Here is an 18,641-nt window from a genome sequence, read left to right as displayed (position 1 = left end):
TATATATATTTATATTTATATAAAAAGACTAATAGCAGTATGTTATGCATCAATAGCAGCAACAGCTTTTCCAGGTTCTGAAGTCATCTGAACAAAATTATAGACATTCAGCACATTCCATTAAAAAAGAAAAGAAAAGAATAAAATCCAGAAAACAGCAAAGTTCTGTTGCTGTTGTGGTACCTGGCACCATTTTCAGATGCCCATTTTTTAATTGGGTCTTTCTGTTTGGGGGAGGGTCTGATTTTTTTGAGTTCTTTATAAATTCTAGACAGTAGACCTTTGTCTAAGGAACAGCTGGTAAAAATTTTTTCCCACAAAGCCGGGCGTTGTGGCGCACGCCTGTAATCCCAGCACTTGGGTGGCTGAGGCAGGAGGATCGCTGGGAGTTCGAAACCAGCCTGGGCTACATAGTGAGTTCCAGGTCATACTCAACTACATAGTAAGACCCTGTCTCAAAAAAAAAAAAAATTCCCACATTGTAGGTTGTCTCTTCACACTGGTGGTGGTTTCTCTTGCTGTGCAGAAGCTTTTTAATAAGAAGACATCCCACTTGTTGATTGTTTGTGCTAGCTCATGGGCAACTGAGGTTTTGTTCATTAAAATCTTTTCCTACACCAATGTCTTTAAGAGTTCTTCCTGACTTCTCTTCCAGCAGGTTTAGTGTTTCTGTTTTAATATTTAGATCTTTAATCCATTTTTATTTTAATTTAGTGCGTGGTGAGAGATATAGGTCTAGTTTTAATCTTTGGCAAGCTGAAACCCAGTTTTTCCAGCACCATTTATTAAAGAGGTTAACTTTCTTCCAGTGAGGGTGTTTGGCTTCTTTGTAAAAGATGAGGTGGCTGCGTATGTCTGGAGTTGTTTCTGCATCTTCTAATCTGTTCCACTGGTCCTTGGGTCTGTTTCTTTGCCAGTACCATGTTGTTTTTATCACAGTAGCTTTGTATAGTTTCAAGTTAGGGTTTGTGATACCACCTACCTTGTCTTTATTGCATAGAATTGCTTTTGCTTTTCTAGATCTCTTGTTGTTCTAAATGAATATTTGGATTGTTTTCTCAAGGTCTGTGAAGTATGCTGCTGGGATTTCAATTGGGATTCCATTGAATCTGTATAGCAGTTTTGGAAGTATGGCCATTTTCACTATGTTAATTCTTCCTACCCAGGAGCAAGGGATGTCTTTCCATTATCTGATGACCTCTTCAGTCTCTTTTTTTAGAGTGCTATAGTTTTCAGAGTAAAAGTCTTCTCTTTCCTTTTTTTAGAGTAGGAAAAAATTATTGAGGGAAAGAAAGCTTCCATCTAAGAGAGACAGAAGAGTGACTAGAAAGTGGGTTGCCTGCTCATCCAACTTTTCAAAGATCGTTTGATTTCTTTTGTTAGGTTAATTCCTAGGTATTTCAATTTTTTGGATGCTATTGTGAAAGGAATTGATTGCTCATTTCTCTCTTCAGTGAGTCTGTTTTTCATGTATGGGAAAGCTATTGATTTTTGTATGTTGACCTTGTATCCAGCTATTTTACTGAGTTTGATTATTAAATCTAGAAGGCTTTTTTGGTGGAGTTCTTGGGGTCTTCTATATAGAATATCATGTGGTCTGCAAATAATGACAATTTGACTTCTTCATTTCCTATCTTTATTCCTTTTATTTCTTTCTCTTGTATAATTGCTGTGGCTAATGTTTCCAATACTATATTGAACAGGAGTGGTGATAATGGACATCCTTGTCTTGTTCCTGATTTTGGTGTGAAGGATTGCAGTTTTTGACCATTTAGTATGATATTGGCTGTTGGTTTTTCATAGATGGCTTTTGTCAGATTAACGTAGAGACCGTTTATTCCAATTTTTGGAGGATTTTTATCATAAATGCTTAATAGATTTTATCAAATGCTTTTTCTGCATTGAGATGATGATCGTATGGTTTTTGTCCTTGGCTCTGTTAATATAGTGTATTAACTTTTTTCCTTTGGCACCGGGGATTGAACTCAGGTCCTTGCACTTGTGAGGCAGATGGCAGAACCACTGAGCTAAATCCCGGGTTTGGCCATACCTCTTAAAGGCTCCACCATCTCCTGTAGCACCATCCTGGGAAACAAGCCTTTAATTAACATATGGTCCTAAATTATAGCAGTATCCATTATAAAAACTCCCTGTGTGGAAAGAGAAAGAATGGGAAACAAGGACATGTCCTAATTAACAACAAAATCTCACTAAGCAGGGCCCTTGCTTGGATGCCTGTATTCCTAATCTGCCTCCAGACTGAACTGAAATTCCCACCATTCCCTGGTCTTAACACACACATTGTCACATCCTTTGGCCACAATCTCATCTCCTTCTTCACAGGCAGCAAAATGTGCCAAGGGCCACAACAAAGTTCTCCTGTCCCCTTTCTCTCTCCTTACCTTCCTCCCCCTCTTAATGTAATGGTAGGACCTTGAGGGGAGCAGCCTCATAAATTAAGCTCCAACTCAACACCACATCCTTTTGCTTACTGAGCTGTCTGCAGATGCCTTCACCGAAACCTTCCCCAGGCTGAACTCTCACTTTGGAATAGCCCAGGCCAAGGATGCACCCAGGGCTAGAGCAATGAGCACACCAGGTGTTAATTCCATTCAAGGAGGAAAAAAAACCCATTTTCACAATGGAAATAGACCAGCTGGTTAGTTATTCTCTCTTTGTAAAAGGTGTGATGAAATGCGTACCCATAAAAGTTGCCATATGAGCCACTCTGAAGGGTACAATTCAGTGGCTTAGGTACACTCACAGCATTGTGCAACCGCTGCCACTGTTCCCAGAACGATTTCATCATCCCATTCAGGAACTCAGCCACTTTCCACTCCCCGCATGTCCCTTGTTCTATTTTCTGTCAATTTGCCTGTTATATTTCTATAAGTGGAATTCACACAAAAGTCCTGTTACAGGCCTCTCTTAGCATAACGTGGTCAAGGATGAGCCACGTGATAGCCTACTCAGAACTTCCTTCACCCCCACAGAGGACCAGCATGTACAACAAGCTCTGTGTTTATTTGTCTGTTGGTCTGCCTTTTGCCTACTGTGAGTAATGCTGCTACAGACACCGCACACAAGTATCTGTTCAAGTTCCTGTTTTCAATTAATTAAGAGAATACACTTTGGAGTACAACTATGGGATCACATGGTAGTTCTATGCTTAATTTTTGGGGGGGGGTTCCAGGGATCAAACTTGGGTCCTTGCACTCGCAAGGCAGGCGGCAGAACCACTGAGCTAAATCTCTGGCCCATATGCTTTATTTTTTAATGAATTACAAAATTCTTCCATAGCAACTGAACCATTGTACCTTACCACCAACAGTGGATGAGGAACTCAATTTCTCCTTTGCCAATGCTTGCTGTTTTCTGGTTTTATTCCTTTTTGATACAGCTGTCCTAGTGGATGTGAAGTCGCTGCTCATGGTTTTGATTTGTCTTTCTCAGGTGACTGATGATGGTGAATTTCTTTTCAAGCACTTTTTGTCCACTCCTAAATCTTCATGGGAGAAATGTCTGTTCTAATCCTTTGTCCAATAAATTGGGTTATTTATCTTTTGGTGGTGGGGGTCTATGAGTTTGTTATATTAAACCCTGAATATTAAATCCCTACCAAATAAGATTTGCAAGCATTTTAACTCACAAAGCTTTAATTGGGGAAACAGGACTTGTTTCCTGAGGTAGGAGTCTTACTATGTTGCCCAGTTCTCAAATACCTAGGCTCAGCTTCCCAAGTAGCTGGAACTACAGATAAACAACACCACACCCAGCTCTTAAATGCCACTGAAGTCTGACTTACCTATTTTTCTTTGTGCTGCACATACATTTTGTCTCACCCTAAACAAGTCATTGTCAGGAAGAGGAGTGTAGCTCAGTGGCAGAGCATTTCCCTGGCATGCACAAGGCCCCAAGTTTGATCCCCAGCATTAGAAGAACACTCTTTGCCAAATCAAAGGTCATAAGGCTTTTTTGTCATGGTATAAGGAAAGAGTCCAAATTCATCCTTTTACACATCTAATTTTCCTAGCCCTATTTACTGAAGAAATTGTTCTTCCCCACATTGAATGATCTTAGCACTTTTGTCGAAAACCATATGATCATATCTGAGGTGGTTTATTTCTGGACTCTTCTATTCCATTGGTCTATACGTCTGTCATCATCAGTCAACACTTTCTAGTAAGTTTGAAATCAAGACAAGTGACTCCTCTGACTTTGTGCCCTTTCTTTCCAAAATTGGTTTGAATATTCAGGGTCTTTTGAAATTCCACAAAGATTATAGGATGTGTTTTCCCACTTCTGAAAAAAAAACGAGATTTTGATAGGAATTACCTAGAACCTGCCAGTCATTTTGGGTAGATATAGCATCTCAACAATATTGTATCCCAACCCATGAACACTATGTTGTTCCTTCCATTTACTTTAGCCTCCTGTACTTTCTTCTCGCAATGTTTTATAGCTTTTCAATGTACAAGTCTTTTTTCTGTTTAAGCTCATTTCTAAGTAGTTCATTCTTTTTGATGCTATTGTAAATGGAATTGTTTTCTTGGTTTCTCCTTTGGGTTATTTTCGTTAGTATATAAAAATACAACTAATTCGTATGTCACAATTTTTGTATCCTACAACTTTGTTGAACAAGTATTTTTAGCTACAACATTTTAATGAGTTGTTTATGGCTTTCTACACGAAAGTTTTTGTCATCAGAAATAGTTTTACTTCTTCCTTCCTGTCTTAATCCATTCTAGCTACTATAGGAAAACACCATAAACTGGGCAATGTATAAGCAACACAAACTTGCTTTTCATAATTGTGGAGTCTGGAAAGTCTGAGGTCAAGAACCAGCTGGCGAGGGCCACATTCATGCCAGTGTCATTGCCCCCCCGACCCCCTGGTGGAAGGACACAGAAGCTTCTAGGGGTGGGAAAGCTTTTTAATGGCATTAATCCTATCCTCAAAGGCTCTGCCTCCACAACCTAATCACCTCTTCTAGTCCTCACCTCCTAATCTCATCACCTTGAGGATTAGAATTTTGCATATGAATTTTGAGAGGACACATTCAGAGCATAGCACTTTCCAGGTTGGATTTCTTTTGTTTTCCTTCCCCAGTTGCTCTGGTCAGAAATTCCAGGACTATGTGGACTAGAAGTAGTAAAAGTGGATATTCTTGCCTTGTTCCTGATCTTAAAGGGAAAAACTTGAAGTCTTTACCACTGAGTATAATGTTAGCAGTGTGAGTTTCACCTACGCCTTTTGTCCTGTCAAGGAAATTCCCTTCTGGAGTGTTCTGATCACAACAGGGTTTTGGATTTTTCAGATACTTTTCTGAATCAGTTGATAAGGCCATGTAGCTTCTTTCTCTTATCTGATTAATGTGGTATGGTATATTGATTGATTTTTATATGTTGAATCACCTTTGCATGCCTAGAATAAATTCCGCTTGGTCACAGTATGATCCTCTTAATATGCTGCATCTGTCCCTTTTGTTTGATAGCACTTTGTTGGGAATTTCTGCATCTATAATCATAAAGGATATTGGCCTGTAGCCTTCTTATAGCTTTCATTGTCTGGGTTCAAAATTGGGAAAATCAAACAAGTCAGAAAATATTTCTTTGTCTTTGGTGTTTTCGGAAGGGTGTGAGAAGATGGGTGTTAATTCTTAAAAGGTTGGGTAGAATTCACCAGTGAAGCCATCTGGTCCTGGTGTTTTGTTGTGCGTCTTTGGGAAGGTTTTTAATTACTGGTTTAACTTCCTTGTTACTTGTTTTTAGTTTACTCAGATTTTTAAAGATTTCTTCCTGACAGTTTTTGGCAGTTCATGTGTTTCTGAGAATTTTTCCATTTCACCTACATTATCCAATTTATTGAGTTACAGTTGTTCACAATCAAGTTGATAATAATGTTCACTTTTTTGTTGATGACAAGTAATTTGAGCCTTTCTCTCTCTCTCTCTCTCTCTCTCTCTCTCTCTCTTTAAAATCTAGCTAAAGGTTTGTCAATTTTGTTGAATGTTTCAAAGAACCAACTTTTGGTCTCCTTAATTTTTCTCTATTGTTTTCTACTTTCTATTTCATTTATATTCACTTTTTGGGGGGAGTACTGGGGATCGAACGTGGGTCTTTGCACTTTCAAGGCAGGTGGCAGCACGACTGAGCTAAATCCCTGGCCTGCTTTGTAATATTTTGAGAGCTAGGCATTTGGAGTAGTGCAATATGGTAATCCCAGATATCAGATTCTCCCTCTCATACTTGGCTTGCTGAGAGGTCTGCAGTTGTTCATTTGTATTATGATTTTTCCAAACTATTTTTGCAGAGCCTATATTCTTTCCTGTGTAGAGCTCATGTTTCTGTCCTGCCGTTTCTGCAGTTACTCTCTGAGCTGAAAGATAATGACTTCAATGTGTAGATAAAAGCCAAACAAGCAAATTAAAACAAACAGAAAATCCAGAAGGGAAGCTGGCCAGAAACAAAGACAACCTGTGCTCTGGCTCCTCAGGGAACCACCAGATCAGCCAAAAGGCACAACCTAAACTTCCAGAAGGTGAGATCCTTTCTGCCCACCTTGCTCCAGCCAGCTCCCAGGAACACAGAAATGGTCCCCATGACCCCAGAGGGCTATGGACGGCATATGCAGCTCTGCCACCCCCTTCACCAGGCCCTCCTGTGGGTGACACATGGGTCTAATCAGAACCCAGTTTCTGAAGTAGTTGATTCCTTTTGTTTCTTTTTCTTTTTCTTCCAAGACAGGGCTTTGCTTTGTAATTCAAGCTGGCCCTGAACTCACTATGTAGCCCAGGCAATCCTCCTGCCTCAACCTCCCGAGTGCTGGGATCACAGGTGTGCGCCACCACACCTGGCTTAAAGATTTTTTTTTTTAATTATCAAAAGGCTGTTTCAATAGAAGCACCAATGCATAATCTCCCATTTCCACTGATGTCATCCCCGTCGATCCCTGTTCAGAAAGTTCACTGGTTTGGTGTAGGAGGAGCAGCGAAGAGGCTGTACCACTGGCTTTCCTCTTTAGGGCCCTCTAAGGGTGGGAGTTTGGCATCAGACCTGCTGTAGGGATAGGGTCTGCCTGCGTCCTCCACTCTGACCCATGATGGAACTTCCTCTGGTGGCGACAGCAGCTACAAGGAATTGAAGGACCCACGTGTGTTGAGAGCCTTTCCTGCTTTATCCCACGGCCCCCTCAGTAGCCCTGTGAGGAAGGTGAGGAGTGACAACCCTTTGCTGAGAAGAAAACCAAAATGCGGAGATGTGAGGGGACTTTCCCCAAGCCCCAGCACAGGACAGTAAGTGGCAGAGGAGGCCTCTGGCTCCTGCCGAGAACCTCACACAGGTGCAGGTATAGCCTGGCCCTGGAGAGGTCCACATCTAGTCAAGAAGACTAAACTCTTCTAACCTGGAATCAGAATGACTCAGGTGGATCCTGGTTGAGTGCCTTCTGGCTGGTGCATCCAGGGAAGACCCCTAACTCTCATCTCAGTCTCCCTATAGCACATAGGCCCGGTGGAATCTGTGTCAGGGTCTGGCACTGCACACTGCCTGTGGTGTAGGGCCCAAGCATTCTTTGCTGACTCTTATCCCAGCTCCCCCTTGCCCACTGTCCCTGGCATCCGGGTCCTAAACCACTGCCTGACACCCTCCCTTTCACGGGCCCCAGCCTGCCCCTCAGCCTGGCTCAAGTCTGCCCTGCAGAGAGCAAACAATTGTGACACTCGTGACCTCCAAGCCTTGTTGCATCAGCGGCCTGCGCTTGGCACCAGGCGATGAGGGGTGATTCAGGCACAGGCCCGGAGGAGGGCTGGCACTGCGAGCTCCTGGGATTCCTTGCCCCACTTCCCTTCCCACAGGTTAGGGGCCTGGAATTTTGGTTCATTTAACTGTGGACCTCTACCCTTTAGATTTGGAACTTCTGAGCAAAAATAGTAGACAGGACCTAATCTTTCTAGTTTTGTCCTTTTCTTTGGTGCTGGGGGCTGAACCCAGGGGGCTGTGCCCGCTGGACATGTGCTCTACCCTGCAGTTACATCCCCACCCCTCTTCATTGTGTTTTGAGTCAGGGTCTCATCTAGGTGCCCAGGTTGGCTTCAAACCTTTTATCCTCCTGCCTCAGCCTATGGAGCTGGGATTATAGGCGTGTACCACTGTGCCTAGCTCTCCCATATGTATATTTTCTTTTTTCTTCATATGTATATTTTCTATATCATCAACCATATATCTGTAACAAAATGGATCATACCACGTTTTCTATTTTCTGCATGTAGTTAACAATGTTATGGAACACATCACCTCCAGACGCAGTGACTTTAAACAATGAACCTTTACTGTCTCACATGTCTGCAGGGCAGAAACTCAGAAGCAACTCAGGTTGCCCTCAAGGGCCTGGCCAGGCCGAGCTGCCAGAAGCTGTGATTTCTGGGTGCAGCCTGAGGACAGGAGCTTCCTCCTGGGTTAGATCTTCCCAAGGGCTTGAGTGTCCATCCACGTGGCATGATAGCAGCCTCCCCCACAGTGAACAATCCAAAGAAAGACAGGAGCCACATATCCTTCACGACCCAGGCTCCAGTCCCCCTCCGTCACTTCTACCAGGTTCTTCTAAACGGTTCCTTTAAACCAGGCATGGTAGCACACGCCTATAATCCCAGCACTCCAGAGGCTGAGGCAGGATCATGAGTTCGAGGCCAGCCTGGGCTATATAACGAGTTAAAGGCCAGTCTAAAATACATAGCAAGACCCTGTCTCCAAAAAAATCAAAAGTTAAAAAATAAACAGTTTCGGGCTGGGGATTTAGCTCAATGGTGCCGCCGCCTGCCTTGTAAGCGCAAGGTCCTAAGTTTGATCCCCGATACCAAAAAAATAAATAAAGAGTTTCTTTAAACAACCATTAATCAATCTCACCATTTTCTTTTTCTTTTCTTTTTTTCTCACCATTTTCATTGACTGCATGCTGCGTCATTTATTTCATCAATTCCCTATGCAGTATTTTGATGTGTGGGATCTGTGCTATTTTTTGATAGCAGAAGGAATAATCTTGAATATCCTTGACTGAATTTGCAGTACTGTTTCCTTGAGATAAATGAAAATGAAAATCAGGTCCAGCCGGTGCAGCGGCTCCTTGAACAGCTAGGTCAGGGAAGTCAGTGGGGACACAGAGCAAGGCCATTCTAATCTGTTCCCCTCCACCCCAATGGAGAGCTCACCACCTACTAACACATCCTGGCCCATTATTGCACAGCTCTGGATTTTTTCTAGAAAGTTCTGAGCAGAGCCTGGGGTGGTGGCACAGACCTGTAATCCCACTACTCTGGGGGCTGAAGCAGGAGGATGTCAAATTGGAAGCCAGCCTGTGCAACTTGGCAAGACCCTGCCTCAAGCTAAAAAATGTAACAGGCTGGGTTTGTAGCCCAATGCAAAGGTCTTGGGTTCAATAACTAGTACCACACACAGCGCACACACCAAGTTCTTGGGCACACTCTCGCCACCCAAGGAACGGAGCAAGAAGAGCTGGATCCGCCTTACTATGCGGTTGCACGGCCCAGGTGAACAGCAAGACTCCGGGGCAGCTGCTCCCTGGCCTGGCCAGCTCCAAACTCTGACATGAGCCCTGCCCCCATAGCAAACAGGAGCTGGGGGTCATAGACCTGTCACATGAGGTCTGGTGAGGCCATCTTTGCTTTATTTTGGGAAAAGGATCAATCGTCTCAGGGGGGACCACAACGGCCATTGGCGGATGAGCCCCACATCTCTGCAAGGAACCCTCTGTACTCTGACCCACCTGCAACTGTGGCTAATTTTAGCAGGGCTTGGGAGGTGCCAGCCAGGGCAGGGTCTGTTGGGGTCACTCCCAGGCAAGCTCAAGGAGGGGTCAGGGGTGCGAGTGCATTTCCACCCCATGGGTATGTCCTGAATCAGCCCTGGGCCTGAACTTTGCAGTGGCCAAACCTAATGACCACCCCATTTTATCATTTTTTGTTTTTGTTTTTTTCATCAAGATGCTTTGAGGTGGGATCTTTGATTGACAGTTGAAGAGTGCTGACTAAAGCTCCTATTTTTTACCTGGAGATCACTCACTCAGGGCAGCCCTGAGGATGTGCACCTGCTCCTGCTCACGTGGCCAGGAAGCTTCATGTCAGTGGGCGGGGGTACCCCATGCCCTCAAGTCTCTGAGCTGCCCTGAATATCTGAGTCCCAGATCCTCCACTCCCCATTTGGGTCCCCCACCATGCTCGGAAGCCTGTCCTTCCTACACACCCCTGGCCTTCTTAACATTGGTGACTCCCTCCCACCAGAGCACCATGGAGCATCCCGGGTTGTTCACAATGCACCCCAGACCTCCCCACAGATGGAAGCCCAAGGGATCCCCCTTCCCATCACGTCTGGATGGCCAGTCACCTCTTTCTTCTGAGCATCCAGGGGTGCAGGGTGCACAGGCTGGCTTGGCCACGCCCCCAGCCACAATCCCAACCTGTGCCTCATGGGCATGGCAGCCTGCCCCATCACCCTGTCCCCAGGGCCCTTAACAACCCTGACCCCGTGATCCTCCTCTGCCCTTCCGGCCCTGCCCCTGCCCCTGCCCCTGCCACAGTGGGCAGAGTATTTCAGTAGCTGCCCACTGAGTGCTTCAGCCAGAAGCACTTCACAGCCAGGGAGCCTCACCTGTCCTCAGACACCACAGTGGCAGCCACACTCCAGCCTCAGACCTCATGGGCGGCAGCCTGCCCCATCACCCTGTCCCCAGGGCCCTTAACAACCCTGACCCCGTGATCCTCCTCTGCCCTTCCGGCCCTGCCCCTGCCCCTGCCCCTGCCACAGTGGGCAGAGTATTTCAGTAGCTGCCCACTGAGTGCTTCAGCCAGAAGCACTTCACAGCCAGGGAGCCTCACCTGTCCTCAGACACCACAGTGGCAGCCACACTCCAGCCTCAGCAGGCAGCAGCAGCTCCACTCTCCAAACCTCCCTGGTGGCTCCTCAGACAGATGGCCGTGGACGAGGCCAGGAGCCTGGCCCAGGCAGCCTTGACGCTGGTAAGGGTCACCAGAGCCCAGGGCCCCAGGCTGGAAGGGCAGCCCCAGCCAGCATCTTCAGTTTGTAGAAGCCAGGTTGGGGGTGGGGGTGATGAGCAGGCAGGGACCCCTTGAAGGAGGTGTGCAGGCCTCTGCGGGGCCAGGATATGGCCCTCGCCCTCTTCACGGGACTACTACTGTCCCCTCTGCAGGAGCCCTAGGAACTTGGTCCTGGGCTGAAAATGCCCCCGCCAGGGCTTTACCCAGTGCTGTTGGCTCTCGGGCCCCCTGGGGCCACTCTGGGGGTGACAGATCAGGGCGATCTTCCTTGGGAGCATGTGGGCAGTTGGCACTGTGCACACAGCCACCCCAGCACCTGGGAGTGGAGGGGCCAGGCTGTGCTGGGGCGGCGTTGAACCCCTTGGCCAAGTGTTCAGGGGCCTGCGGTCCCATAGTATCCACCTCTGGCTGTCCTCACTGTCAAACCCAGCCCTCCATGGCTCCCTGCTTCTCCCTGCATTCTGGGGATGGATCTCAAAGCCAGCTGGCTGCATCCTGCCAGTCCTCCCCACGCCTCTCCTGTGCTGTCCAACCAGGATGCCCTGTGACCTCCCAGGCCTTAAGGGCATCTCCACACTGAGGGCTGCCCAGTGTTCGTCTCCAACAGGACATCCCCCGGCCACTCCCCCATGCCCTTGTCCTCCCGAGACCCAGCTGCTTTCCTGCTCATGCCCAATGGCAGCACAGTGCCACCTCAGGGACAAGTCTGTTCTGTCAGAGCTCTCGTCAGACCCTTTCCTTTCTGACCTACCCTGGGTATAAGTTTAAATGTGGGGCCCTTTTTAAAAAATGGTTCTTAACTAAGTCTCCATATCCATTAGGAATGCTCTGGGTTGCAAGAAACCAATGTTCTCATTACCTGTGGTTTTGGTGGTTATTATTTGCTCCATAGCCAGCCAATAGAGTTGGGGGCCACAGCATCAATCTCTCTTCTCTGCTGTCTGTAGTGTGCTAATGGCCTTGTCTCCTCATAGTTGCAAAATGGCTGTTGCAATGCCAGTCATCACATCCTCATACAGCCATGCTCACACATTTGGGGAACCCCAAACTTCTCCCTCCAGCTAAAAATCAGTTTTCCCTTCATTTGCTATTAACCAGAACTGGCCATACATCCAATTGCCAAAAAGGATACAGTTGCTGTGCTTGGGCAAGCCTAATTTTGCCTTAACGTGCCTTCATGTGTTACCCTGCCACCTGAACAAAATCCAGATTCTAAAAAAGGAAGCAGCAGCAAATGGCATGTAATCTCCCGGCTGTAATTCGGAGCATCTGCAGCCCAATGAGCTCATGTATAAAACAAAAAGGGAGCACATTCCTATAAAGAGTGGATCTATAGCATAGATCCACCACCACTCCTGTAATCCCAGCACTCGGGAGGCTGAGGCAGAAGATTGCTGTGGATCTATGGCTTTTATCAGAGTAGCTTTACTTTTTCTATTTTGGTTAAAAATGCAAATATCTTTGTGGGGGGGGTGTTTGTTTTGTTTGCAGTGGTGACACGAATCCAGAGCACTGAGCTACATCCCCAGCCCTTTTTACTTTTTTTTTAAAATTTTGAGATAGCACCTCATTAAGTTGCTAAATTGCCCAGACTGGGCTCAGGCTTACAATCCTCCCGACTCAGCCTTTCAGAGAGGTAGAATTATATACCTGGCTTGAAAGTATCTTCACGATGGGCTTTGCTTACCACCGTCTAGTGTGTCCAGTGGCCTTTCCCCACGACTATGTGCTGATGGGCAAAGGGAACAGACACACTGCTGTGCTCCCTGAGGTCCCACAGGTCAGTCTCCTCTGGAGGCAGGGCCCGTTCTCAGACACCCACGGAGGTGGTGCTGGTCCAACCTGAGCTTCCTGGCCTCACACTAGTGCACAGAGACCTGCCCCCTGGGCTCAGCTGCCACACTGTGGATGCCATGCCTGGCTGGCAGACCCCTGATGGGCAGGGGTCAGGCACAGTGGCTCACTCCGACCACCCTGTGCACACCAGTGCTAGCTGGCCCCTCTACTCCAGAAGGTCCTAGAGGAAGGGCGACCAGGTTTTGGCACAGTGATGCCAGCTGGCCACCCTCCTGATGGGCTCCAGCCCTGCCTCAAACAGTGCCCCTCTCCTTCACTTACCTCTGATCTGAGGGCCAGGAGGTGCTGTCAGACATTGGGCCCCAAGGATAGCACCAGGGAAAAAGCCGCTGGCCCCTCCAGCACACCCAGGGTAACATCAAGGGCTGACCTCAGAACTCTTCCCCTTCAACTGTGGTGAGTGGCGTGGAAAGATGGGTCACTCTGGACCCACGGTCAGAGGACAGCTGGAGACCTGAGTGCACACCCTCCCTGCAGGCGGAGCAGATCCTGGCAGAGTTCCAGCTGCAGGAGGAGGACCTGAAGAAGGTGATGCGGCGGATGCAGAAGGAGATGGACCGCGGCCTGCGGCTGGAGACCCACGAGGAGGCCAGCGTGAAGATGCTGCCCACCTACGTGCGTTCCACCCCAGAAGGCTCAGGTACCACAGGGACAGCACTGCCAGGCGCTCTGCTGTCCCCAGAAAGGACCCCTGGGCAAGCGATGATGTTCCATCCCCAACTCACCCACCCTTGGTTCCATGGGTTCAGCCCTGGAATGCCACTGGCTTTTTAAATCTCATAATGAGGGACCTCTCTCCATGTTCACTTGGGGGCCCAGCCCCACCCTGAGCCCAGACCCAGGCCTTCAGTGGCTCCTGGGACTCTGTCCAAGGCTGGGGTTCCCACTAACATTTCTCCAGCGTGCCTTTGACCCTTGACACTTGCCCCCAAAGTCTGGGCTGGTGACACTATATCCCACGGGTCTCAGGCCAGCTGCCTGGGTCTCTCCAAGCCCGAGCCTGCTGGGCAGTGCAGCCTGAGCGTGTCTCTCTTTGTCTGCAGAAGTCGGAGACTTCCTGTCCCTCGACCTGGGGGGCACCAACTTCAGGGTGATGCTGGTGAAGGTGGGGGAGGGGGAGGAGGGACAATGGAGCGTGAAGACCAAACAGCAGATGTACTCCATCCCCGAGGACGCCATGACGGGCACCGCAGAGATGGTGAGCAGCTTGGAGGCTTGGAGGGTGGGGTTGAGGTCACCCGGAGCTCCAGGCTCATCCACCCACCCACCCACTGGGAGGGGGCAGCCCAGAGGCCTCGGCGGACAGCCTCAGCCTGGCCGACGGTTCCCGAGTCCCATGATCCTTGCATTGTAGGAGGGATTCATTGAGCTGGAGAGGCTGCAGGTGCAGAGCGGTTCTCTGTCCACTTTCCCAGAGGAAAAGTCAACATACAAAAATTGAGCAGGGCATGATGGTGCACACCTGAGGCTGAGGCGGAAGGATCGTCATGATTTCTAGCCAGTCTGGGCTACACAGCAAGATCCTGTCTGAAAAAGCAAAACCAAAAACAAAAAATTGAGCAGCTCTGAGGGGTAGAGTTCCAGGCAGAAGCCCCCACAAACACTGTCCAGCTCTCACCTGCCTACAGCTTGCTGTCTGTTGGTAGAACCGGGTAGCAGGAATGGCACAGGCACTCCTGGGCTCTGGTGCCCAGAAGGGAGCTTGGTTCATCAGCAGAGTTGCCAGCTCTGAGGAGAGGCCCATCAGAGGGGGCTGGGGACTGGGGCAGCCAGGACACTGGATGTAGTGAAGGAGACGGAGTCATACCTATGGCCAGGAATGTACCTCCACCTGGGCCTCACAGAGCAGCCAACCAGGCCTAGGGCCTCGCTCCACGGGCTCTAGAGGGGGACTGGGCAGATGGCACTGCTGGGCTGGGGACCAGGGCTGCCATGTGAGAGATGCAGGGCCTGAGTCCTGGGCCACAGCAGAAGGTGAGCCAGGTAGTCAGGGGCCAAGCACCAGGGAGCACTGTGACCCACCCAGCCCCACACCTAGTGGCCACTTCATCATGTCTTCCAGCTCTTCGATTACATTTCCGAGTGCATCTCCGACTTCCTGGATAAGCACCAAATGAAGCACAAGAAGCTGCCCCTGGGCTTCACCTTCTCCTTCCCTGTGAGGCACGAGGACATCGACAAGGTGGCCAGGTGGAGGGCAGGGCGGGGGAGCAGAGGGTGGCACATAGAAGGGTGAAGATGTGGGCTGAACTGTTGTCCTGTCGCACACAGTCTGTGGAGCTTTGGAAAAGAAACAGAACATCAGCTGATTCTTACTGCCCTGGCTCACCGCCCACATTAAACTGCCAAGGTCTTCTATGGCTACACCTTGACACACTTGCACACACCCATGCACACATGCATATGTACATGCATGCACGTGCTCACACCTACACACACACACATGCTATATACATGTGTAAACATGAGGCCTCTGTGTCAGAAACCAAGCCAGGTTGTGGCTCAAGGCAAAAGCAACTAGAGCAACATCCAGTCCCTGAGAAGACACAGGGCGGGCCCCACAGTAGCCTGCACGGGGGCGGGGCTTACAGGGAGGAACAGGGATTTTATACAGACTGCACTGCTCCTAGGGATATTCACAGAGAATCACCCCTGTCAAGGCTCAGAGCTGTGTGGGTACTGAGAGTCTGTCTCCTCAACTGCCCCGGGGTGGCACATGTACCCTGGCTGGAAGGAGCTAGTTTAGGGCCCACCTCCCTGCACAGAGCCAGCAGTACGAACCTGCGAACCTGCCTCTCCCTACAGGGCATCCTCCTCAACTGGACCAAGGGCTTCAAAGCCTCAGGAGCAGAAGGGAACAACATCGTGGGGCTTCTGCGAGATGCCATCAAGAGGAGAGGGGTGAGGACACTTTCACTGGCCCAGAGGGGCTGATCTGCCCCTGAGAACCCTCCTCAGAGCCCCATCATCCCGGCTTATGCTTGTGCCCCTCCTTGTCCCTCTCTTTCCTCTTCTCTTCCTCCTCCTCCTTTTCTCTCTTCTTTACAGTACCAGGAAATGAACCCAGGGCCTTTGCACTGAGCCCTTTTTTATTTTTTGAGACAAGAAAAATAGCCCAGTCTGGTCTCCAACTTTCAATCCTCCTGCTCCCACCTCCCAGCATACTGGGATCACAGGTGTGCACCACCATGCCCAGCTTACCTTGTGCTCCTTGGCAGGACTTTGAGATGGACGTGGTGGCCATGGTGAATGACACAGTAGCCACAATGATCTCCTGCTACTACGAAGACCACCAATGTGAGGTCGGCATGATCGTGGGTAAGGGCTCCTTACCGCTTCCAGGAGGCACAGGGGCCTAAGGGGGCTGCAAGGGGTACAAAGCACTAATGCCCAGTACAGTCGTGCAGGGCCTGGTGCCAGGGCACCGAGGTGGGGGGATACTGCAGGCACTGTGCACAATAGGAAGATTCAACACTTGCAGCTCCAGGACATCACATGGGCCACCAGCTGCAAACACACACCGGATGTAATTACAACTTCATCCAGTTAATTAGCCATACTGGACAGATTTGTCCAAGTGGAAGAGGATCACAAAAGTGGCATTACCCTTTCCTAGAAGGTCTTTCCATGAGCCTGCCTGGCCCCATGCCAACCCCCTACTCCCACCCCAGGGGCTGCCCCTGCCCAGGGAACCACAGCCCCCATACCCCATCTGTCATCTGCTGTGTGCAGGAGCACTGGGACCCAGCTACCCAGAAAGTCCACGTACGTTATTTGCATCTATGGGCCCTTCTGAACCAGTTCAGAAAGCTCGTGTATTCGAGCATTTGAGTAGGCTCCTGGCTGTATTCATATCCCCAAAATCGTATGTGTGTTTTATACCCATGATACACATGTGCGTATACATCAGCAACACTATAAACGTGTTTCTAGAGCTCCAGCCTGACCTCGCTTTGTCTCTCTGCCTGTTTCCCACTTCTACTTTCATCCTCACCTTTAGGATGGAAAGTTGTCTTTCAGTCCAACATCTCCACATGAATCCCTGCTGCCCCTGGCTGTGCCCCTCCCACAGAGCTCCCAAAGTGCCTCAACCCGAGTTCTCTCTAGGCTTCTACCTGACACCCACAACTTTAAGGAGGACAGGTTCACTTTGGCTCACGTTTTAGAAGTTTCAGTGCTTGCAGGATGGAAAGGGCTGGGTGGAGGAAAGCTGCTCTTACCAGGGCCGCCAGGAAGCAGAGATGAGGGAGGAGTCAGGAAGGGAGAGAGAGACCCTTCCAGGCCACGCCTCCAGTAGCTGCCTGTTCTCCCCAGACCCCACCTTCTAACAGCAACTCAAGCAATAGCACCCCCATAGTCCAATCATTTTCTGAACACTGAGGCTTTGGGGGCCATTTTATATTATTTTATTTTATTTTTAACTTTTGGTATCGGGGATAGAACTTGAGACCTGGGCTTGTGAGGCAGGCGGCGGCACCACTGAGCTAAATCCCCGGCCCTGGGGGTCATTTTAGATCTAAACCTAACAGTGGGGAGGGTGTTACTCTTTCAGCGAAGAGGTTGGCCCGAACACTGGCTGGTCCACCCCGGGTCACACAGCCAGCCCTGCAGCCTGAGATCCGATGCGCCCTGTCCCGTAGGTACAGGCTGCAATGCCTGCTACATGGAGGAGATGGAGAACGTGGAGCTGGTAGAAGGGGACGAGGGCCGCATGTGCGTCAACACCGAGTGGGGCGCCTTTGGGGACTCTGGCGAGCTGGACGAGTTCCTGCTGGAGTACGACCGCATGGTGGATGAGAGCTCCGTGAACCCCGGTCAGCAGCTGTAAGGATGCCCCCAGCCCAGCTCCAGAGCCCCCTGAGTGCAGCAGCAGATAACAGCTGCTACAAACAGCTGCTCTTCCTTCCCGCAGCCCAGTCCTGGCCTGCTCTGCTACAGCCCAACAGTGCGAAGTGAAGGTGTGGTCGTGATTACATAGGACCACACCTCTCCCCTTCTCACCATGGGCTCTCTGGCGGTCGCAGTAGGGCTGACCTGGTGTCACCCAGAGTTCCCCAAAGCACAGGCTCGTCCCCATTGCAGAATGAGTACATTTTGTAGAATGCTGCATCTGGGAAACCCACGCTCAGAGCTTGTCATTAATTATGGCTGTCGCTAGCCGCCTGCGAGGTGCCCGGCCTGCTAAGTACTTTATGAGCTTCATCTCGGGCTTCTATTAAGTCAGGAGTATCAAATGTATTTCCAGATGAAAATATGCAGGCTCACATAGTGAGAAGGAGCCACGCTCCGGGGTGTGCATCAGGCTTTACACTCAGTTTACCCAAGCGACTGCCCATTGAGAACCGAAGTCCTCGCTGTGCCCTGGACTCCCAACCCTTCGTGCATGGGCCAAGCAGCAGCGCCGCCCAGCGCCCTCAACCGAGCTGGACTCGGGATTCCTCACGCCTGAAGTTTCCGCAAAACATAGGATCGCGGGAAACACAGAAATCAGGGCAATCGGGGCCACTTCGGAACCGCGTGGGGGCTTTGGGCACCGCTCTGCCGGCCCGCATAACCACCGCGCCGCCTGCAGGTACGAAAAGCTCATTGGCGGGAAGTACATGGGCGAGCTGGTGCGGCTGGTGCTGCTCAAACTGGTGGACGAGAACCTGCTGTTCCACGGGGAGGCCTCAGAGCAGCTGCGCACGCGCGGCGCCTTCGAGACGCGCTTCGTGTC

At 49.5% G+C, this 18,641-nt stretch overlaps 1 protein-coding gene and 1 long non-coding RNA gene across 3 annotated transcripts in view; both read left to right on the top strand.

The window, feature by feature from the left end:
* Positions 1 to 6,620, top strand: part of LOC104862745 — a 27,681-nt gene extending 21,061 nt beyond the window's left edge. For both annotated transcript variants that reach the window (XR_780430.2, XR_780429.2), the window contains exon 6: positions 6,367 to 6,620. This is a non-coding gene — a long non-coding RNA (uncharacterized LOC104862745). The remainder of the gene's footprint in view (positions 1 to 6,366) is intronic.
* Positions 6,621 to 10,858: 4,238 nt separating this feature from the next.
* Gck (glucokinase) overlaps positions 10,859 to 18,641 on the top strand; it is a 10,077-nt gene continuing 2,294 nt past the window's right edge. Inside the window, exons 1-8 of the mRNA XM_010625070.2 lie at positions 10,859 to 11,029; positions 13,403 to 13,565; positions 13,969 to 14,123; positions 14,988 to 15,107; positions 15,731 to 15,826; positions 16,144 to 16,243; positions 17,566 to 17,749; positions 18,498 to 18,638. Of these exons, the coding sequence (XP_010623372.1) occupies positions 10,982 to 11,029; positions 13,403 to 13,565; positions 13,969 to 14,123; positions 14,988 to 15,107; positions 15,731 to 15,826; positions 16,144 to 16,243; positions 17,566 to 17,749; positions 18,498 to 18,638 (1,007 nt within the window). The 5' untranslated portion in view covers positions 10,859 to 10,981. The remainder of the gene's footprint in view (positions 11,030 to 13,402; positions 13,566 to 13,968; positions 14,124 to 14,987; positions 15,108 to 15,730; positions 15,827 to 16,143; positions 16,244 to 17,565; positions 17,750 to 18,497; positions 18,639 to 18,641) is intronic.

Source organism: Fukomys damarensis, unplaced genomic scaffold (genome assembly GCF_012274545.1).
Source record: "Fukomys damarensis isolate Sample0158 unplaced genomic scaffold, DMR_v1.0_HiC HiC_scaffold_17, whole genome shotgun sequence".
Taxonomy (NCBI): Eukaryota; Metazoa; Chordata; class Mammalia; order Rodentia; family Bathyergidae; genus Fukomys; species Fukomys damarensis.
Note: the sequence above shows the minus strand (reverse complement) of the source record. Positions and strands in the feature narration are given on the sequence as shown.